This window comes from Conger conger, chromosome 5 (assembly GCF_963514075.1).
Source record: "Conger conger chromosome 5, fConCon1.1, whole genome shotgun sequence".
Lineage (NCBI taxonomy): Eukaryota > Metazoa > Chordata > Actinopteri > Anguilliformes > Congridae > Conger > Conger conger.
The window spans coordinates 64,373,194-64,395,693 of record NC_083764.1 but is presented as its reverse complement, the minus strand read 5'-3'; the positions used below and the strand labels follow the sequence as shown (position 1 = coordinate 64,395,693).

The window sequence follows — 22,500 nt, the reverse complement described above, 5'->3', positions numbered from 1 at the left end:
GGTGTGGTATACCTTGGTTATCTTAATGTAATTGAATGATCTAGTGTGAAAAGCCCATATGTGCAGATGTAGGATGAATACCTGGATGGCTGAACGTCCAGTCGCCACGGCAAAACAAAATCCCAGTGCGTTACATTTCATTTACGGAACAATTTTCATGAAGTTCTGGTTTTACGAGCTTGTATTGGAGAAAATGCGCCCAATATGTGTGTGTACATTCAGTGAAGACGTTTTGCCTGACCTTCCAATTCCCACTGCTCAGATTCCAAATCATGTTCTGAGTGTCACAATAAAAGTCCTTTAAATTCATGAAGCAGTATGTGAGCTTGTCTACTTACAGAAAACAAACAACGTCTGCACCAATGCTTTCACAAGGGATTCAACATCAAGTCAGACAAAATGGTGGAAATCACACACTCAAAATGCAGACCTTATTTTTCCTCATGTATTTATTTATAAAATAAAAAAGACTCCAGAAGTGACCAGACGTGTACAGGTGTGTACAGGTGTACTGCTCGAATAGAACCACCAGGCCACACTCATTCACTTCTAAAAGAACAAAACAAAAAAAACACAAATCTTTTCAAATTCAGAGGGCTTCAATTTCTTTTAAGTAAAAAAAAAAAAGAAAAGGAAGGATTTTTTTACTAAATGGCTTCCAGAGTTGAATTTTTAAAACACAGAGACTGGGATCCCAAGGCTAGGGGAGAGAAAGTGGTGCGGTTGTGGGGGAGGGGGGGTCAGTTTGGCGGGGGTGGGGGCATACCCCCAGGCCCATCCGTGGGCAACGGGGGTCTCATCATCGGGGGCATGGATCCCGGAGGCGGCATGCCGGGGGCGGGGGGCATCTGTGGGGGCATTTGGGGAGGGCCAGGGGCGCCGGGGGGCAGGGGGGGCATGTGCATCCCCCCGGGGGGTGGGGGGGGCATGGGCTCGTTGGGGGGTCTGGGGCCGATCCCGCTCATCAGGGGAGGGGGCCGCTTCACCCCCATGGGGGGCACGGGGCCGCTGGGGGGCGGGAGGACCTTCTCCATCTTAAAGTGGAACTGGAGGAAGAACTGAGGAGAGGAGAGGAGCCCGGTCAGGTTCTCATCCCACATTCCCACACTCATTCTGTACTTACAAAGCCACGGGGAGCATCAGCACCCAATAGGGAAAAAACCGAGGGTAACTGAACATTAATACTGTTACTAAATGTTACAACTAAAAGAAAACGCAGTTTTTAAAGTGGTTGCAGAGAATAACGAAATGTATGGGGCCAGTTTCACAGACACATCTTAAGCCTCGTCGTGGACTAAATTCTACTTACAAACTCAGTTTAGTCCAGGACTATGCTTAACCGGTGTCAGTGAAACCGGCCCATAGTGTGTGATATACAGGGGACAAAAAGGTAGCAATAAAACCTGCAGCTGACGTGAAGAGGAAAGGCAGCTTTCAACTAGAAAAATGCTAATCTGACCAAGACAACCAGCTGGCATGGTGGGAGGCAGAAATATCTAACAAGCAAGCGAGTAAATAAATACATAAATAAAAAGTGGTGTGCGCAAGCATGGCCTTGTTCCTTACCTGCTTGGTCTCCTTATTCCAGTGTGTCCAGAACCTGCTCTCGCCTTTGTCAATCTCTCTGCTGGGAACCTAGACACACACACACACACACACACAGAGGGTAAGAACACATTAAATACAACACATAAAACACAATTTCATTAACACAAATATTAACCTTAGTCATAATCGATCTGGGTATAAACTAAGCTGTAGGCACCTCACCACTGTCCTGAATTAAGCTGAACCTTCCATTGGTGAAATCACACACACACACACACACACTCTCACACACACACTCTCACACACACACACTCTCACACACACACTCTCACACACACACTCTCACACACACACTCTCACACACACACTCTCACACACACACTCTCACACACACACTCTCACACACACACTCTCACACACACACTCTCACACACACACTCTCACACACACACCTCACACACACACTCTCACACACACACTCTCACACACACACTCTCACACACACACTCTCACACACACACTCTCACACACACACTCTCACACACACTCTCACACTCTCTCTCACACACACACACACACACACTCACACACACACACCTTAAAGGCGATGGTCTCGTAGGGCTCGGCGGCCAGCAGCAGGTACTGCCAGCGGCGGTCCGGTGGTTCGATGCGCTGCTCGTACGCCGACATGAAGCGGTGCCGCGGCCCGATGCCCTCCGCGATCTCCGGGTAATCGATCTGAGGGGAGAGATTACCACACGTTAACGCACCGCACAGAACACACGCAGAGACACACACACCGCACAGAACACACGCAGAGACACACACACCGCACAGAACACACGCAGAGACACACACACCGCACAGAACACACGCAGAGACACACACACCGCACAGAACACACGCAGAGACACACACACACACCGCACAGAACACACGCAGAGACACACACACACACCGCACAGAACACACACACACGCACACACACACACCGCACAGAACACACGCAGACACACACACACACCGCACAGAACACACACACACACACACACACACACACACACACACACACACCGCACAGAACACACGCAGAGACACACACACCACACAGAACACACGCAGACACACACACACACACACACACACACACAGACACACAGAAAGTACGAACACACACGCAGCGACACACACACACACACAGAACAGGATTTATGAACACACCACAGACACAATGTAATGTAATTTTATTCACGACTTGCGATGACACTTTAGCTAAAGTGGTTTAGCAACGCTGCCCGTTGTTCTGAGAGTCGAGCATTAGCCCTCACCTGGAAGAGCAGACTCTGCTGACCCGTCTCAGGATCTCTCTGTTTGGTCACTGCGGAAAACAACACACAATTTCACACAACGCCGGGCTTCTAAGGCAGAATATAATAACAAACATTTACAAATTATTATAATTATTATGAATATGAATGTTGTTTGGATTGGGAGTCTGAAAAGCTGCTCTGCGGGCAATATGGGCGACATTGGCTCAGGGGGTAAGAGCAGTCGTCTCATTGGCTCAGGGGGTAAGAGCAGTCGTCAGGCAGTCAAAGGGTTGCTGCTTTGACCCCACCCTGGTGTGTCGAAGTGTCCCTGAGCAAGCGACCGAACACCCAAATGCCCCTGACGAGCTGGTCGGCGCCTGGCAGCCAATCGCCGTTGGTGTGCGAGTGCGTGTATGAATGGGTGAATGAGAAGCATCAATGGAACAGCGCCTTGGATAAAGGTGCGATAAAAATTCCAACCATTTACCAATCGTTGGGCGGTTTCTCGTACCTTTATATCCGGGTCGGCCGATTTTCACGAACTTCTTCACCTCGACCTTCACCTTCTCCGGCGCAGGCTGCGCTGGGGCCTCCTTGGCCTCTTTGGCCGCTCTCCGTGCTCTGAGGTCACATACACAATCAGCCAATCACAGACCAGGACACTCGCAAAGAGCCAATCACAGACCAGGACACTCACACCCACCATACTACAATGCTTACTGTCCACTACCAATCAGACCAGGACACTCGCAAAGAGCCAATCACTGACCAGGACATTCACAAAGAGCCAATTACAGACCAGGACTCTCACACCCACTATACTACAATGCTTGTTGTCCAGCACCGAACAGCCAGCGGGGAGTGAAACTCTCAAACAGGCCCCATTACAATGTGCATGGTAGGGGGGTTCCTCAGTGTGCTGGCTAAATTCCCAACCTGCCCTTTTCAAACTGTCGCCTAATCACCCCCCCTACGTCAATTGGCAAAAACGACATTCTCCCCCCCCCTCTCCACCTCAGCTGTTGTATGTTGAGCGTCCTGGCACAAAATGGCCGCCATGCGTCGCCCAGGTGGGCGCTTTCACATTGGTGGCGCTTGAGGCGAGTTTCGCCCTCATCGCGATAGAATACTTTTGAGTGTATGCAGTGTATAAAAAAAAAAGCACTATATAAATGAGCAATCTATCTATGGTCCAATATCAAACGGCCAAACAGACTGAGACAGTAAATTAAGTCTTAGTACAACGCATGACGACCAGTTAGTAAGTTCTTGCAGGCCAAGACTAGACTACCTGTGGGTATTTTTATTTTTATCCCAATAACACCAATTATTCCCTTGTATTGATATCACTTATATAGAAGTCCCTTTCCAAGATCAAGGAAATAAGACCTTAATATTCCACACCACAGAATGAAAGGGCAATATAAAAGGACATGAAAACAGTCGCCCTCATCTCACAGAAGTGTTCAAAGAACTATGTCAGCGAACCCTGCTTGTACCATTCATCAAAATATTGTGCATATAGTTTTGGGCACAAAAAATAAAAATAAAAGTTTACTTACAAATTGGTCTGATGTTTCTTTCCTTGCGTGTGCGCCAAATAGCTGCCCTGTAAGAAATAATTGGGGGAAATCAACTGATGTGCATATGATAATATCCAACAAATAGTTGCCCCTTAAATGATTGTACACTTAAAATAAATTGTTCGAGGCATGAGAGAGCTTCAATACCTCATTATTGTGTAGGGTGAGACACAGTTTGCACTCGTAGGAGCCCAAATGATTCTTCATAAAATAGGGATCCTTGTTGATATCTATGGTTTCCAGAGCAAGCTGCCGAAGACGCTCTCGTCGGTCCCGGTTGCTCTCCGAGGCGGAGGCGACCCCGCCGCTCCCCGTCTTTCCCCCGGCCCGGTGTTGGAAATCCATGGTTGCTGGCCGTGAGGACCTCTGCCAAGAGCGCCGAACTCAAATTCGTCGTGTAAAACTGCAGACCAGCAAGGTTTAAGATTAAGGATAAATTGACAAAATCAATTGCAAAAAAAAAGTTAAGTTGCAATCTAGATAATTATTTCGCTGTTAAGTTAGTTAACTTGTTTGTTTATTGTGATTTCTTGTAGATGTATATCTATGTACACTCATCGTATGAGAAACTAAAGCGAAACACGTTGTGTTTATTTGAAAGTCCATCCAGCTAGTTAGCTAATCGGTTTTCATTGGACTTGGCTAGCTGGCTAACGTTAGCCAATTCAACTCGCTAACAAACGTTAGCTAGATAGCTGCTTATCATACGTTCTACATTTTAGATCTGGAGTTAACGTTACTTAAACTAAACTAAGTGATCATATCATGAAACACAGAAGCATAACACATTGAAGATGGTAAAAGTCAAACGCATTAAATGAAAATGTTAGCTTACCAAAGAACTCAACGACGGCGCAACGCCGACCTCACTTGCAACAAAATCATGTGCGCATGCGTTGCAGAACACTTCCGGCGTGAGATTTAAAACTTTATTGACACCGTTTGCTTATCAGAATGTCTTCACTGATCTGTCAGTCTCTGGTTATCATTCACGGACAGGCGTTGTTTTGGACGAGGTGTTTATTCACACGATAAATATTATACGTGGGAAGGAAGGGATTTTCTGTATTATAAGAGGTGGGTGAAAGATGCCATACTCCCTAAACCACATTTCAGAACGAGTAAGTTGCCCCACAAATTTAGGAACCACGATTGACAAGATTCTCTCGCTTGCTCCCACTGTAGGCGATAGAGCCCCAAATATTGATCCACCACCTGGGCCAGTTAATGCAACCGTAATCCGAACAAAGCTGTTCGTTCCAGGAAATTGGAAACTGGTTCAGGATTGGTGCTCTAGCAGCTGCACAACAACTTTCTTTCTCAAGGAAAACGATCAAACCCACAGTGTTTTTACCCCCCCCCCCCCCCCCCAACATGGCGGCGAACACGCAAACTTCCGATTTCCGAGTGATATCGCGTCAGGGGGAGTGCCTAAACGGCGAGGGTGTGGGGGAAACTTCGACCCACAGGGCAAGCTTCCTTGGTAGTTTGAATAAATATTCAAACACTTCCAGGCATAGCCTGCGTAACAAGCTAGCATTAGCCGTCGAGCGACATAATGTATAGAAATAGAGAAGTAAATATTTTGCTAATACTAATCCGGTGAACACCAATAGGACGATTCAGCCGAAGGGAAAGGGAGGGGTCTTGCAAGTTCGTGTCTTTGTTGAATTGCTATCTAGCGATCATCAATATTGACAGACGCGGATATAGGTACTGTGGATTTTAATTGGGGGGGGGGGGGGGAACAAAGGGACACAAACATTTTTTGTTTATATATGAATCGACTCGGCCCATACAAAAGGACTGGATTGACCAGTATGACGACAGCCGGGTTGTAGTGCGAGGTGCCGGGATGCGATTTAACGAAAAGGAGCTGATCTTCTTGAGCCGCCAGCCCTCCGAGAGAGCAGCGGAGCTGGGCATGAAGAGACCGAAGAAAGGCGATGGTATGGATTCACCCATTTATTTATCGTCTGGCAATCTGCCTATTTCTGTGCCAGTGCAGGTGTCTAGCCTGGTTATCAACTGCATAGTTCTCTCCGCAAGCTAGTGGAAGTTTATACTCGCTGCTTGTTATCCAAACAAGTTCAGTGTCAATAATATGTTGCTGGCAATGTGGAATGGAAAGTATGTAAATCATTGCCGTTCTAATGACCTAGTGTGTTATGAGGAAGCTGATACTTAAGTGATTACGTTGTCGCATTTCAGGTTTCTGTTTCTCTATCGCTTTCCTGATGGGTTCCTCTTTTCTTTTACCCATCAGTAGTGAAGAAGCGGCTGGTCAAGTTGGTGGTTAATTTCCTGTTTTATTTCCGTACTGACGAAGAAGAGGTAAACCTCAGGATTTTGATGACAGATTAAAAATGCGCCTGCGTGCAGGGAGGTATTGCTCTCCCGACGATGTATCGGTCAACGGCAGCTGCTGCCAGTTAAAATACATTCTGTCCTTTCCCGTAGCCTCTAGGGGCATTGCTCTTGGAACAGTGTCGGGTGGAGAGGGAAGATGACCAGGCCTTTTCAATCGGTGAGTTCCACCACTGAACACAACTGAATTGGGTTCACCAGTAACTAGCCAACTTACAGTAACTGTGGTGCATCTTGTGGTCCTGCAGTTTCTAAAGCCTGACAATGGCAGCTCTGAGAGGTTTCACAGGGGTGGTGATAGTCTTGTCCTGTCACCTGTCCCGATTAAGTGAATTTATCTGTGTCTGTGTGTCGCTGGGTCCTCCTCACCGGATGTTTCTGTCCTTGCAGCGTTCCTGGACGAGGCAGAGCGGAAATACGTGTTTGAATGTGACTCCCAGGAGCAGTGCTCGGAATGGATTGACTCCATCACTCAAGCAAGGTCTGTGTGTGTGTCTCAAGCTATGCTGGGTGTTGGTCCTGGCGTAGCTAGTCCATGTTTACATGTGGTCTGTGTTTGTGTCTCTCTCCTGCAGTTACGAGTTCATGAGGAAGAACCTCATCCTCTATCGCACTGAAATCCACCGGATGACCGGTAAAGTGAGTGGCCCTTCCCCCCCCCTTACTCTGCCAGACTCCACCGAGCTCCTCGCGATTAATCTTTCATTCGCCGTCTTCTCTCTCTCGCTCGTTGGCAGGACCCCTTGGAGCAGTATGGGATTTCAGACGAGACGCGCTTCCAGGTCAACTGTGCCCTTCCGCCCATTCCTAAAGAGTCTTAACCACCCGATGCCCAAAAACGAAATGGCTCCCGGCTGGTGGAATGTATTCTGACATATTCACTCCTATCAATGTTGCGGCATGACACATTTTAGAGCAGTTCTACCTGTTCATATGGCATATGCACGCCAACAAAACCTCTCTCTAGGTGCCCCACAAATTTAGCATAAACCTACTGCAGGTTTTGTTTCTTTCAGAATGTATAGTATAGTGAATCCAGTGCTGTTAATACCGATTTGAGTATCGCTATGATTCTTTACCTGTGTTTAATGTCATTTGTCATGTGCATTTAAATCGGTTAGATTTGATTTCAGTATGCACTAGACCAGTGTTTCTCAAGGTCGGCCCTGATTGATTTAGGAAGACTGAGCTGGCTCCATTGGTAAAATAATTGAATCGGCTCCTTTTGGCTATCAAATTCTTTGCAAACACGAATGTAAGCACCTTATTTCTAACATACCACTAATGAATGGTCAAGCTGGTAGACTACATTGCTGTGTGTATAGATATCATAATGATATATTCTGTTTCATTCCATATTGAAAAGTCAGTTTCACTGAGTTACTGAGGGTAAACACAGTTCATGCCCCCAATGCCCCGGGGTAATGGTGTGTGAATTCTGTGTTCTGGATGTGGTTTGGGATAGGTAAAGCGCTCTGTTGAATCACTTTGATACAGTTCCCATCAGTCAAACATTTCAGCCAGATTTTAGCTTGTAGCCTTTTGCAGGGCATGTGATTGCCCTTCTTTATGGTCAGTAACCGCTGTCAAACTCGTGCGCACCTAGGTGTATCTTGTCATATGTGTGCAGGGGTTTCAGAATACCTGGGAACCCGACTGTGACCACTGAAATTCATCCAGGTGGTGCCTGGAAGTTCACGTGCGAGATCATTCCATTGGCCTTTCCTGCAACGGAACTATTTGGACTACCTTTCAATGTCTTTGTGTAGCTTAAAAAATTTAGAGAAATAATAATTTCAGTAAGATCCTCTGCCACAGTTGAATACCATATATTCGATTTAAGTATTGTGTGAATGTTTTAGGTAAATTCTTTTTTTTTTTGTAAAAGTCAAACGCCTCACACTGCACATCTGATAGGGGTGAGGATTTGACTATCAGCCTTACTATGTTTCATGCAATAAACTCAGACGTACTTCAGCAAAAGGCAGCAGCTGCATTTAAAAGGAGGAATGTTCAGGTCACGTGGCAGTCCTCGTCAATGCAAACGGTTTTGCCAAGGCGAAATTTAGCAACTCGTTTCCCTCTTCTGCTCACAACCAGTGGTCAGCAAGCCTCGCAGATCCCTGCAGCTTTTAAAACTCTTATTTCAGGAGTTGAACGAGTTCAACAACCACTTTTAAACCCTTGTAATAGCTGTCCAATGAGCCATCTGCTGTACAAAAATAAACTTTACATTTATATTTACAATGTGACAATGCTGAACGTCAGATATGTCGGTCTTCTGGTTTTATTTTTTATTAAAGTCTTTTAAAGGGAACCACTCAGTGTGTGCTTGGTTATTTGGGGAGGGACGCAACACTACACAAAGCTCGGCCAGAGGAACTGTGGTTTGTCATTTTCACCCACAAACCCAGTCTATAAAACTACTGAGAAGAAAATACTTTGAAGGAAACATTTTATTAGCAATTACATGAAAGGGTGAAAATCCCCAAAAGCATCATAAACCAATTGCATGGCTTTGTTTGCATCGCCAGAGAGAGCACCGGTGAATGAACAGTACATCGCCGCCAACAGCGTTAAAAAAAAAAAAAACAGGCCAGGGATATTCACGTCTGGCCAGCAAGGTCAGTAGTACTGCTGGGTCACGTTCAGCCCCTACAAAATGTAGCGAATCGTTTTTATTTAAACGCAATGGCGCGTTGAACACCGTGCTGTGGACTGACTGACTGTAGTACGGTTTGCTCCTATGGTGCCTGAGAAGGCGTTCTCTGGGCTTTCAAGCATTTCGCATGCGTCATTGATTCTGACTGCACCCTGACACACCCAGACGGGAGCAAACACAGGTCAAAGCCTGTTGTAAAACGTTGCACACTGTTGGGAGAAAACACATCGTTCAACACGCAAACCGTAGCAAAATGTTTTCCGATTGAACGTGCCCCTTGTTTTCTCTTCCGTTTGTTAGTTTGGTGTCCAATAATGTCACTGGCCAGATGTTAGTCACCTGATGCGTCAGGTTTAAATCAGTCCCTGATTGGTGGGGAGGAGTGAAAGGCAGCAGTACTACTGGTTGATACTTCACCTCAACCGTCATTATTAGAGAAAAAATAACAAAAAAACATGCAACTTCAGTCCACAGTGTGTACGTTATACATAACACAAAAACAGGGACGACAGGGTGTGTACTACAAGAAATGGAGTGTGTGTTTGTGTGTGTGTGTGTGTGCGTGTGCACGGGTCTGCGTGTGTCTATGCATGGGTCAGGAAGGGAAGTGTCAATGTGTCTTTTCAAGACAAGTGCAGGAATAATTGTGCAATAGTGAGCTTCTATTTGAGAATCATGATGAAGAGGAAGCCCCATTAAAGCACCGTTGTTAACATCCACCAAAAAACCCCTTTAGGACCTGAAGAGCGACCGCTGTCATTGCAGGAAGACAAAACTGCGGACAGTTCATGCAAACGGACACAAACGGACACAGTGTGATTCAGCCCATTTAGAACAAATATAAAAATATTATCCAGGAACGAGTCCTGCAGAGACGCAACAAGGAATTCCCGCCCGACACCGCGACTCGAGATGTCTCAGAACTGCCCAGGAAAGACACAATGTCCTATTTGTCAAAGGCAATCCAAATCTAGTGCTAATATTTACAACACGAACAGAGGCAAAAGGAAACTGCTTTATTGGATGTATTTACAAAGTCTAAAATTACTGCGCTCTTTAAATCGGATGCGGAATCGGCAAATAAAGTGAGAGATCAGAGGCTTTTCATCATTGATTTTACAAGACTGTCCCTGAGCAACAGGGTGAGACCTCCTGCCCCAAACTCAGGGAAGACTGAGGGGCAGTGGCAGCCATGGAGACAGTTGCCATGGAGACCGCCATCCCCCAGACACAGGCATCATCTCCACCAATTTTGGAGTGCCAAGGGTACATGCAAATAGAAGATATATATATCAAATAAAATAAAACTTGGTATAAAATAGATCTTGATTTAGACTTGATTTAAACCTCAAGCCTCAGGCATAGTTGCCTGCTCCTTGTTTAGAGTGTATGGAAGCACCGTGCCGTTTAAGGATACAGGGATTTACCCGCACACTTTTATAAGTATTCAAAAGAAAACAACAACAAAAACTAACAAACAGCAACTGCAAATACCACAACAAGACTAAATCTTACAGTCATAGTGAAGAACATCATTTAAAAACACCTTCCAGTACTTCTGAGATAAAGTCTTCCTACTTCAGTCCTGCGTGACCAAACTGCCGACTGCACTTCATCAATGTGAAGAGTGCATTTTTATTCTTTAGTTTCTAAAACAGCATTTTGGCTGTAAAGCTTCAGTTAGCCCTGCTCCTCCACGAGAACAGGGATACACGCTAGCACGCACGCACACACACACACACACACACACACACACACACACACACACACACACACACACACACACACACACACACACACACACACACACACGCGCGCGCACACAATATGTACATATACACGTATAGTGTATCAAAAAGAACTTGGAACTTCCTGGGCTAGACTGGACACATTACCTGTGCCCCACAATGCATTGCTCTACTTCTCTTGTTACCAGGCGAGTGCATTCCTAGCGCACTCTAACGATGGACAGAGAGAGGAAAAGTGCACACTGTGCATATGACATCATCTGAGGCGTGTTTGAAGAAACGCCGCACCACAGCCTGACGTGGGTGTTGGGAGAAGGTGTGGGGGTTTGGATCCACAGGCTATAAAACTGTTTGGGAAGCTTGGGACCCTGAGCAGGCGGAGTCATCTTGCCTAAAGGTGGCAGGTTCCATTCCCAGGCAGTGCCCTGTATGAAGCTGCATAAAGAGCTACGCTGTTTAAAAATTTAAAAATAAAAAGCTAATGTTGTGCAAGTGGGTCTGAGTAAGCGCATACGCTAAGTGCCTGTAATGCCATGAGCTTTGCACACAAGTCCTGTATTTTATACAAGCTGCACCAATGTGAAGAAGGGGGCGGGGGGAAGGCCAGTTATAGCAAATGGCTGACAAAAAATCCTTGCACACATGCAACACTGGGTGTTATAAATATGAAAGAGTAGGTCTCAATCCTTCTTAAAGGATATGTTAATGCTATACAAGAGAAGCACCGTGGACCAGGAGCTGCAAACATTCTCCCTGCAGCACCAGTAACATCAGACACGGTCTGGGCATTTACAAACTACTGCATCCGACATTGTGTAGTTATCAGAAACCCCTATAACACAACTACTATACCACTCCATAGCAAGACCACCTAACTATACCAGTATCTAAACAACTCTATACCAACATAACATACTTCGACCACTCTATATCAATACTACTCCATACACCTCTATACCCACACAACTATAGCACTAATAGGAATACCGCTCTATACCACCCTCTACCAATACCACCTTATACTGCTACCTCTCTATACATCTCTGTACCAACCTACAGGACTACTACTCTCCTTACACTAAAGCTTCAGAAAAAGGCAGATACAAATCCAAGACAGATACAGACACATACAGTTATGCCTGTAGGTCTGTGTGTGGAGGTGTTGAACAAACATCCACCTGTAGGTCTGTGTGTGGAGGTGTTGAACATATAACCCATATATATGGGGGGAGACATGGCTCAGGCCGTAAGAGCAGTTGTCTGGCAGTCGGAGGGTTGCCGGTTCGATCCCCCGCCCGGGCTGTGTCGAAGTGTCCCTGAGCAAGACACCTTGCATGGCAGCCAATCGCTGTCGGCGTGTGAGTGTGTGTATGAATGGGTGAAGGAGAAAGCATCAATTGTACAGCGCTTTGGATAAAGGCGCTATATAAATGCCAACCATTTACCATTCACCATATATCCACCTGTAGCACTGTCTCAGAGTACACGTGCAATCAATAGAACACTGTTTTCGCCCAGCCCAGCCTGTGTGAGAGTCTGACCACCTTCTAGAGTAGAAGGTGTCTCCCTCAGGTACCCCTGCTGTAATCTGTAAATCACTGTGCACATGTACATACACGTCTCTCTGAAAAGAACAGAGCCTGTGTCCTGCTATGTACACGGGGGGAGGAGGAGGGGGGTCAGAGTTCACGGGATGGGGGATGGGGGGTGGTTTTCAGTGAGAAATATGACGGGGTAACAACAGCTCTGCTGGACTGGGTTTATAGAGCATGCAGAATTAAACAGCTGGTGTTCAGTGAAGCATACCTAGCACAGGGTACACCTGCAGGGTGGGACAGTCCACAGGGACAGCCAGAAACAGCCGACGATCGATGATCGAGGGGAAACCAGGGGCTCAATGCTGGTTCTCTTACTCCCAGGGCGCAAGTAAAACATCAGTAAGTTCCTCCTGGGTAAAATCACGTAAGACAAACAGGGCAGAGGCTCTGAGAAACGCGCACGGAAAGTTAATAATTAATCACGGCCGACTTGAAGCCCCACGGGACAAGCTATGCAAACACAAGGCCACAGACGTCCTGAGGCAGCAGCGCTTCAGAAACGAAAAAAAAAAAGAAGAAGAAGGATTTTCTAACGGCACCAATAAATGAGAACCCCACCCAGCACCTGGGGTGGCAGAAGCAGGCCTGGAGGCCGTCTGTCTGACCCCAGATAGCCCTGTGAAGCAGGCGGGGAGCCTGGGAACCGTCCAACACCACATCCGGCTCAGTCAGCCTCAGCCAACTCCGATAAGGCGGCCTGTAGCGTAGCGGTTACGGTACATGACTGGGACGCGCAAGGTCGGTGGTTTGATCCCCGGTGTGGCCACAATAAGAGCCGCACAGCCGTTGGGCCCTTGAGCAAGGCCCTTAACCCTGCACTGCTCCAGGGGAGGATGGTCTCCTGCTTAGTCTAATCAACTGTACGTCACTCTGGATAAGAGCATCGGCCAAATGCCATTAATGTAATGTAATGTACAATTCAGTCTGCTCTGAAGCAAGCGCTTGCTTTTGCCCTCAAATTATTTATTTTACACCCGACAGACAACACATTACTACAGCAAAGCCAATGACTATTCTATACCTTACAGACCGCACAGTACTACAGGTGGGCTAGCGACTATATTACACACACACAGCAGTCCACACAAAGTACTACAGAAGAGCCAGTGACTATTTCACATCCTACATTCCACACACAGTACTACAGGAGGGCTAGTGACTATTTCACATGCACAGCTGTCCGCACAGTACGACAGGAGAACAGGCGGAAATCAAAATAGAGTTGTATCTCACCCCGGCTTCCTCAAAGTGCTTTAGACTTCACATCTGTCAGTTATAGCCAAGCAGTCCCTGATATTATAGCAGTGTTCAGTTGTTCTTGTATAATTTCAGCTAGGTCTGCGTCTACAGTTTATTGTAATAAAGCTCCTTTATGCCTCTTAAACATGAGAGCCATATATCACGAAAACAAAAACAATCAGGATTCAGCAGATTTTAAGACATCAAGACATTTTTGAGTGATCGCGGAGGCTAACAAACTAGTGGCAGAGACAGCTGACAGGACGTAGCTGCAGAACGACCCGGTTCTGTACACAACGCAGCAGACACGGAAACCAAACACACGGGCAGCGACTTATATTCCAAACAACAACATCCTAGCACACACAAGCATACACACAAATATGTATTATCGCGCACACATTTATACAATATATACACATAAATATACATAACTGAATGCACACGTGAAATTGCAGTACAATGACGACTTCCTCGAACGCAGATTTTTACTCCTGAATTTAGGGTTCGTGTTGAGACGCTGGCCCTTGGGCAGGGGACACAGCGCCTGCGAGATTCGCACCCCTAACAGACACACGGGTTTGGGTCGTCCTTCCTAGTGAGAGCTGATGGACTGGACGACGTGTGCTTTGTACCCGTGTGGACAGCAGGGGGCGCTCTCCGAACACGTCCCAGCACCAGTGTAGGCCCCATCCCCTTCACTGCATCGGGCCGGTCGATGTCGGGTTTGGTCAGGGCTGCGTTAAGGTGGAGTGGGGTTGAGGTTGCGGTTGGGTCGAGGTAGATGGCTTTAATTGCCCTCTGTAAAGGAGGAAGGACACGGGAAGGTTAGCCCCGAGCTGTTAGCCCCCAGGGGAGTTTCAAGCAAAGCCACAGCCATCAATTCAAGTAACATTTATAGCCACATTAGTGAGTGAGTGAAACGGGTTTGAAATCCAGGTTCAGAAAGTAAAAGTTGTTTCCGGGTATGTTTGCACATTAGCGCAGTTCTCTTAGCTGGAGGCTGAACTGCTCAATGAAGTCTCGTTCATGGGCGAGAGAAACACACGGCAGGTATATCACCTGACAAAACGTGTTTGTGTCGCACACAAATAAATGAAGACAGAAACTGAAAGGAATTCTTCCTACTGACGCTCCGATTGGCTGAATTTACAGAAACACTCTGATTGGCCAGTTTTTACATACACATGCTCTGATTGGCCAGTTTTTACATACACATACTCTGATTGGCCAGTTTCAAATTAAAACTCACCTTTTTCTGACGCTCCGATTGGCTGAATTTACAGAAACACTCTGATTGGCCAGTTTTTACATACACATGCTCTGATTGGCCAGTTTTTACATACACATGCTCCGATTGGCCAGTTTCAAATTAAAACTCACCTTTTTCCTCAGACACAGTTGGGCAGACATGCCTGTGTCTTCACCCAGACCCGCCCCCTTCCCCCAACCTCCTAAATCCTACAGCTCCTAAACCCCCCCTCCCCCCCACCCCCCTTAGAGTCCTATCTGGGCCGGACGGAGGGGGTCTGTGAGGTGGAGGGGTAAGGCCCCCCCCACACGGAGGGGCGGGTGGGGACGCAGCCACGAGAGGAGGATGAGGAGGAGGAGGAAGCACCAGGAGACGCAGAAGCAGAGGATGAAGAGGAAGAGGAGGAGGAGAGAGAGGAAGGTCTCCGCTGGGCCGGCTGGGGGAGGGGCCCCGGGGAGGCGGAGTCAGAGCGGGAGAGGGGGAGGGGCTGGGGTGGCGGGTGGGCGAGTATCGGGGGGGGAGGGGAGAGGATGGGGGGAGACGGACAGCGCAGCGAGGCGTGGGCGCGGTCCTGGGGGGCGGGGCTGCGTGGGGGGGGCGGGCGGGGGTGGAAGTTCAGAGGAGAGGGGCGGAGTCCCGGCAGGGGCATCCCAGCGTGGCGAGAGGTGGGCGGAGTCACAGCGTGGCGGGAGAATCCTGCAGATACAGGGCAGAAAGGGAGGGGGGAGAGAGAGAGAGAGAGGGAGAGAGAGAGAGGGGGGGAGAGAGGGAGAGAGAGAGGGAGAGAGAGAGAGGGGGGGAGAGAGGGAGAGAGAGGGAGAGAGAGAGAGGGGGGGAGAGAGGGAGAGAGAGAGGGAGAGAGAGAGAGGGGGGGAGAGAGAGAGGGGGGGTGAGAGAGATAGAGACAGATAGAGAAGGAGGGTGAGAGAGGGGGGGGTGAGAGAAAGGGAGAGAGATAGAGAGGGAGAGAGAGGGATCAGAGAGAAAGACAGATAGAGAAGGAGGGTGAGAGAGAGAGGGGGGGCAGCAGGAAGGGAAGAGAGATCAAGAGGCTCAGCAAAATTTGGCACAGCAAGCAAGTCCTACACAGTGTGCAGAGAGAGAGAGAGAGAGAGAGAGATAGAGAGAGAGAGAGCACGGAGAGAGAGAGGGAGCGAGAGAGGGAGAGAGAGAGAGAACACGGAGAGAGAGAGAGAGAGGGAGCGAGAGAGAGCACGGAGAGAGAGAGAGGGAGCGAGAGAGAGAGAGGGAGAGAGAGAGGGAGAGAGAGAGAGGAGAACGAGTGCAGATCCATCCTCACAGTGAGTAAGCGCTTCAGTGGGTTAGTGCAGCTGCCACTGGGACTGAAACACGCTCTCAGGGCAAAACTAAAGACGGCAAAATAAAATGTGAATCACTCTGTGTCTCCATCTACAACAAGATTACGTAAACAAATAAGAACCAGCTGCCATTTATGGAGTGGAAAAATGTAACTTAGGTTTGATCATTTATCAAAAATACCTGTTTCCAACACCCTTCATCAATATGCCACCTTGGCCAAGTGTGAAAATGTTTTTGGGACATTTCCATTTCGTCTCAGGTTTTCTTACACCCAAATAAAAATTAAATTCCATCCAACTGTTTTTAATTTAAACCCCGCGACAGGAAGCACTCCCGGATGAGATGAGAACGGAGCTCACCTCCTGCAGCGCCCCCTGCAGGCCCGGAGGTCCCGTGCGCAGTGTGCCCGTTCACCATCCGCAGGGCGGGGGCGTTCGCCTGCCCCCCGAAACGAGACTGCGGGACCCCGGCAGGAGGCGGCGGCCCCCCCGGGTAAGACCCCCCCGGGGCCCACGGCACAGAGACGGGCCCCTCCGAGCCCCCGGCGGTCTGGCCGACGTTCCCGCCTCTCTCCCTGGGATGCTGCGGCTCGGGGGCGTGTTTAAGGCGCGGGGGTCCCACGGCGTCGAACGGAGACTCCGCCCCCCCGCCCTCCTCCGCCCCCCGCCCCCTCCGCTGCCGCGGGCCGTCGGAGTCCGAATCCCCGGTCACTCCCGCGCCCCCCGCCGGCCCGTAGGGCGACACGCCTCGGCGCAGGTCGGGCGGGGGCTGCTTGGGGTCCGCGATCGGGGAGAAGGTCGACTTCCACTTGCCGGAGGAGGAGGACGAGGACGAGGACGAGGCAAAGACTTCGTTTCCCATGAGCCCGCCGGACTTCCTGCCCAGCGAGGCCCCGCCTGAGACGGGGGGAACGGACACGACGATAAATTAAAAAGAACAAAGAATCGGAAAATCTCAGCACGTCTGCGCAATCCTGACTGTTTATTGGTTATGAGGAACTGGCTAAATTGTGGAAAAAGTGAGTTTTGAATTCAGCTCGTCTTGAATATGTGGGTATACTTCACGGAGGTCAGTGAAAGGTTTACGGTTTATAGCCTAAAATGGCCGCCGTTCTGCTCACCCTTTTGCTTGGCTGCTGACAGACCGTCTCTGTTGTCCAGGGGAAACGGCCTCTCCAACCTAAAACACAAGACTTCTCTTCTCAACAACGCTGCACGGATACTGAAAAACGTCACATGGTTTCCGCACACACAAATGTCTCAAACTCACCACATTCAAGTCAAGTTTTTACACTTTTACAACACAAGGTATGTTCTTTGCACTGGAAGTGTGCAATATAGTAACAGATTTATCTCTACATTTCTGTTCTCTACATCGTACCGTTACCCCTTGCTGGCTAGTGTAGGATAGGCTCCACAGCCGGGTTCCTGCCCAGATCTCTGCCCACTGGGGAGTTTCTCACGGCTGTTGTTCTACCCTCTATACCCTCGTTTTTGCCATTCTATCACACTGTAAAGCATCTCTGGGACAGTCTTCTGTGAAAACTGCTATACAAATGAAACTGAATCGAAGAGAACCGATTTCAATGAGCCACTTAAAGGTACAGTAGGTAATTTCGCACTCCTAACGGCACCAACACACACCCTTCAAACCACAACACTGTTTATCCCTCCCCCTTCTCTGTGACCACGCTGACGTTAGAATTTCCCCATTGGCTATGGCAAATACAACAAATGCAATGAGCTTGAATTATTTTCAAGCAATGAGCCTGAATTATTGTATAGTTATACAATGTTTTGGTACAGTGTCGTGCAACAATGTTTTCACACAAAAATCCTACCTATTGTACCTTTAAATGTACATTTTTAAAGTGTGGTGGAAAGGTAGACGCAGATGTGTGTGCGGAAGGCGCTGTGTGTGAGTGTGTGTGAGTGTGTGTGTGTGTGTGCGTGTGAGTGTGTGTGAGTGTGTGTGTGTGTGTGTGCGTGAGTGTGTGTGTGAGAGAGTGTGTGTGTGTGTGTGTGTGTGTGAGTGTGTATGTGTGTGTGTGTGTGAGTGTGTGTGTGGTGTACCGTGTGTGTGTGTGTACCGTGTGTGTGGTGTACCGTGTGTGTGTGTGGTGTACCGTGTGTGTGTGTGTACCGTGTGTGTGTGTGGTGTACCGTGTGTGTGTGTGGTGTACCGTGTGTGTGTGTGTACCGTGTGTGTGTGTGTGTGTGTGTGTGTGTGTGTGTGTGTGTGTGTGTGTGGTGTACCGTGTGTGTGTGTGTGTGTGTGTGTGTGTGTGTGTGTGTGTGGTGTACCGTGTGTGTGTGTGTGTGTGTGTGTGTGTGTGTGTGTGTGTGGTGTACCGTGTGTGTGTGTGTGTGTGTGTGTGTGTGTGTGTGTGTGTGGTGTACCGTGTGTGTGTGTGTGTGTGTGTGTGTGTGTGTGTGTGTGTGTGGTGTACCGTGTGTGTACCGTGTGTGTGTGTGTACCGTGTGTGGGGGCGGTCCCTCGGCCCCTCGCTGTCGGAGCTGGCGGGGGAGGAGCCGCGCCGGTGCCCGTTCACCTCCAGGGGGCGCTCACGCTTCAGCACGGGCGGCAGGTCCAGGGGGCTGGGCGGGGCGCTGCGCTCCGGGGACGACACGGCCTCCATCTCCAGCGGCTGGCCCATGCGGCCCGCCTGACAGAGACAGGGATTGTGGGATTGTGATTGTTACTCACCTGGAGCTAACCCTATAAAGAGCAGTTGAATAATAGTCGTTTTTTTTTTGTTCTGTTTGGAATGTTTCTTCAAAATTCCAAGTTAGTATGTTCTGGAACGCCGCTGCTCCCAGTCACCAGCAGTGATTGTGACATCAGCGTTAGAATGTTCAGTTCAGAACACTCCCAATCACACGTTTGTGACCTCACACCTGAACGGGTTAACTCACAGCCCCCTGGCCGATGTCAACTCAACCATTTACTCTTTATAAAAACACCTCAAAAACGGATCAAGAATTTCAGAACGAAAACTAACGATTAAGAATCGATATCAACATCAATCTATATCACTATGGCGACGGCCTGAATTACCACCTGCAACTTTCTGAATATCAATGAGATCATCGAGTCCAAATGAGGTCCAATCAGATCGCGGCGAATCTAACGCGTCTCGTGGCCTCACCATGGACCTGATGTGGAGGGGGGGAGAGGAGGGGTGTCCGAGGGCCCTCTTTTTGGGCCCCCCCTCCTCAGTCTGGGGGACCCCCGACGACCTGCGCTTTCTCCGGCGGTGCTTGCCCCCCTCCTGCGAGTGGTGCCGGTGTCGCCGGTGGCGACGGTGACCGTGGCGATGGTGATGGTGGTGCCGGTGGCCGTGGCGACGGTGATGGTCGCCGTGGCGATCCCGGCCCCGCTCGCCGTCGGCCTCGGGACGCCGCCGGGACGCCCGCGACGGGGAGGAGGAGGAGGAGGAGGAAGAGGAGACCAGGAAGCGGCGACGGGCCTCGCCCTCGGGGGGGCGGGGGTCGGGCGGGGCGCGGGGGGGGCCGTCCGCGCTCGCCTGCAGGGCCCCCGCCCCGGCCGCGGGGGACGAGGAAGAGGAGGGGGAGGAGGAAGGGGCAGGGCTCTGCTCCAGCGGGACGGTCCCAGAGCGCGAAGCACCGTTTACCATCACGGTCCCTGAGAGAGAGAGAGAGAGAGAGAGAGAGAAAGAGTGAGAGTGAGAGAGAGACAGCGAGAGAGAGAGAGAGAGAGAGTGAGAGTGAGAGAGAACATTTTTTTTTTTAGGTATGTTTTGACTGTGTATGTGCCCATGTTCATCCATCGAGGAACTGCAGGTAAAAAGGGCTGTAGCACAATCTGCCCCATTGAAGCTGGAACAGACACGCTGACTACTGAGTATTATCATCACATAAGCATACTATAGAACTGCTGTTACAACTCAAACCTGACGGGGGCATTAAATACAGTGTGTGTGTGTGTGTGTGTGTGTGTGTGTGTGTGTGGGGGGGGGTCTTCACCTGAGGGGGGGGTGTGCGGCTGCCGGCCGTTCATGTGACCGTTCAGTTTGTCATGTGACACGGGACTTGGCGTGCTCCTCTGCAAAGAGAAAACAGAAACGCATAAAAGGTTAACTACGTGTTCTGTGCGGGTGGTTGTGGGTAGGTGGATATGTATATAAATTACCGGTATCTTTTAGGTGTGATGTTAGCAGTAGCCAGTCTGTGTTATATTAGCGGTAGGTGTTATATTAGTGGGAGCCGGTAGGTGTTGTGTTAGCGATAGCGGTAGCCGGTAGGTGTTGTGTTGGCGGTAGCGGTAGCCGGTAGGTGTTGTGTTAGCGGTAGCAGTAGCAGGTAGGTGTTGTGTTAGCGGTAGCGGGTAGGTGTTGTGTTAGCGGTAGCAGTAGCGGGTAGGTGTTGTGTTAGCGGTAGCGGTAGCCGGTAGGTGTTGTGTTAGCGGTAGCAGGTAGGTGTTGTGTTAGCGGTAGCAGTAGCGGGTAGGTGTTGTGTTAGCGGTAGCGGTAGCCGGTAGGTGTTGTGTTAGCGGTAGCCGGTAGGTGTTGTGTTAGCGGTAGCGGTAGCCAGTAGGTGTTGTGTTAGCGGTAGCCGGTAGATGTCGTGTTAGCGGTAGCGGGTAGGTGTTGTGTTAGCAGTAGCGGTAGCGGGTAGGTGTCGTGTTAGCGGTAGCGGGTAGGTGTTGTGTGAGCAGTAGCGGTAGCGGGTAGGTGTCATGTTAGCGGTAGCGGGTAGGTGTCGTGTTAGCGGTAGCGGGTAGGTGTTGTGTTAGCGGTAGCAGTAGCAGGTTGGTGCAGTGTTAGCAGTAGCAGTAGCAGGTTGGTGCTGTGTTAGCGGTAGCAGTAGCGGGTAGGTGTTGTGTTAGCGGTAGCAGTAGCAGGTTGGTGCTGTGTTAGCGGTAGCAGTAGCAGGTTGGTGCTGTGTTAGCGGTAGCGGTCAGGACGCACCAGTCTCTCGGCGCGGCTGGGCAGCACCACGCTGGCGAGGGGGATGCTGACGGGCAGCTTGCAGGGGTGCACGGTGCTCAGGGGGATCCGCACGGGCAGGCTGGTGACTCCCCCAGGGCCCCCCGGGCTTCCACACACCTGGGGTCGGCACGGCAACACACCCGTCAGCCACACGCACACGCACACACACACCCGTCAGCCACACACGCACACACACACACACACACACACCCGTCAGCCACACACGCACACACACACACACACACACACTCACACACCCGTCAGCCACACACACACACACACACACACACACACACCCGTCAGCCACACACACCCCCGTCAGCCACCCACACACACTCACACACCCGTCAGCCACACGCACGCACACACACACACACACACACATAGCTGGTTTTTCTTTTAATAAGAGGGGTTCCAATCAGGAATGCACCGACTGATTACCAATTTGAATAATTTGTTCCAACTGGCTCTTTTCCAAGTGTATTACACAGACAATCTACTGCACTAGGAACATAGTTTGAGGGGAAAAAACTAGTATTGTTTCAGTAAAGAACTTTAGAACTGTGCCAGCACCAGATACAACAACCCCCCAAAAAATCCCGCAATTTTCCCCTGTATTGAAAATGATCAATGTTTATCCTCGACTTGATTTCCTCATAAATTCATGCTTCAGTGAGTTCAGTCAGAACTAAACATAAAAAACGAAAAATCTAACACTCAGAATCGCAGCGAGTTCACAAATATGAAGAGACAGAGTTGGGGGTGAGTGTGGGCGGAATGCAGGCAGGCGGGCGGGACAGAAGGGGGCGTGGCCAGCAGGCGGGCAAGGCGGAGGGGGCGTGGCCAGCAGGCGGGCGGGGGGCGGGCGTAGGGGGCGTACCCGCTCTGTGGGCCTGGGCGTGGCCCGGGGCTGGGATTCGGA

The 22,500-nt window shown here is 49.5% G+C and overlaps 2 protein-coding genes, 1 long non-coding RNA gene and 1 pseudogene across 4 annotated transcripts; 1 reads left to right on the top strand and 3 right to left on the bottom strand.

Moving 5' to 3' along the window:
- Nucleotides 1-431: 431 nt before the first annotated feature.
- sf3a2 (splicing factor 3a, subunit 2) lies at nt 432-5,746 on the bottom strand. Its single transcript, XM_061241250.1, has 8 exons — nt 5,277-5,746; nt 4,589-4,844; nt 4,421-4,467; nt 3,370-3,479; nt 2,877-2,926; nt 2,146-2,286; nt 1,567-1,635; nt 432-1,058 (listed from the first exon to the last, which is right to left on the bottom strand). The coding sequence occupies exons 2-8, from the start codon at nt 4,784-4,786 to the stop codon at nt 741-743; spliced, it is 933 nt and encodes a 310-aa protein (XP_061097234.1). The 5' UTR covers nt 4,787-4,844; nt 5,277-5,746; the 3' UTR covers nt 432-740.
- Nucleotides 5,747-5,852: 106 nt separating this feature from the next.
- Nucleotides 5,853-9,125, top strand: plekhj1 (pleckstrin homology domain containing, family J member 1). Of its 2 annotated transcripts, none has more exons than XM_061241253.1 (6): nt 5,853-6,390; nt 6,708-6,775; nt 6,902-6,968; nt 7,199-7,289; nt 7,384-7,442; nt 7,546-9,125. In XM_061241253.1, the coding sequence occupies exons 1-6, from the start codon at nt 6,297-6,299 to the stop codon at nt 7,617-7,619; spliced, it is 453 nt and encodes a 150-aa protein (XP_061097237.1). In that variant the 5' UTR covers nt 5,853-6,296; the 3' UTR covers nt 7,620-9,125. The 2 variants fall into 2 exon arrangements, with proteins under 2 accessions (XP_061097237.1, XP_061097236.1); XM_061241252.1 differs by having other exon boundaries at nt 5,857-6,390; nt 7,384-7,447.
- Nucleotides 9,126-9,246: 121 nt separating this feature from the next.
- On the bottom strand, nt 9,247-15,537 carry LOC133128036 (uncharacterized). The gene is made up of 2 exons (XR_009708704.1): nt 15,439-15,537; nt 9,247-14,856 (listed from the first exon to the last, which is right to left on the bottom strand). It is a non-coding gene; the product is annotated as an uncharacterized LOC133128036 (long non-coding RNA).
- Nucleotides 15,538-15,560: 23 nt separating this feature from the next.
- The window catches only part of LOC133128977 (histone-lysine N-methyltransferase, H3 lysine-79 specific-like), a 28,427-nt pseudogene continuing 21,487 nt past the window's right edge, over nt 15,561-22,500 (bottom strand).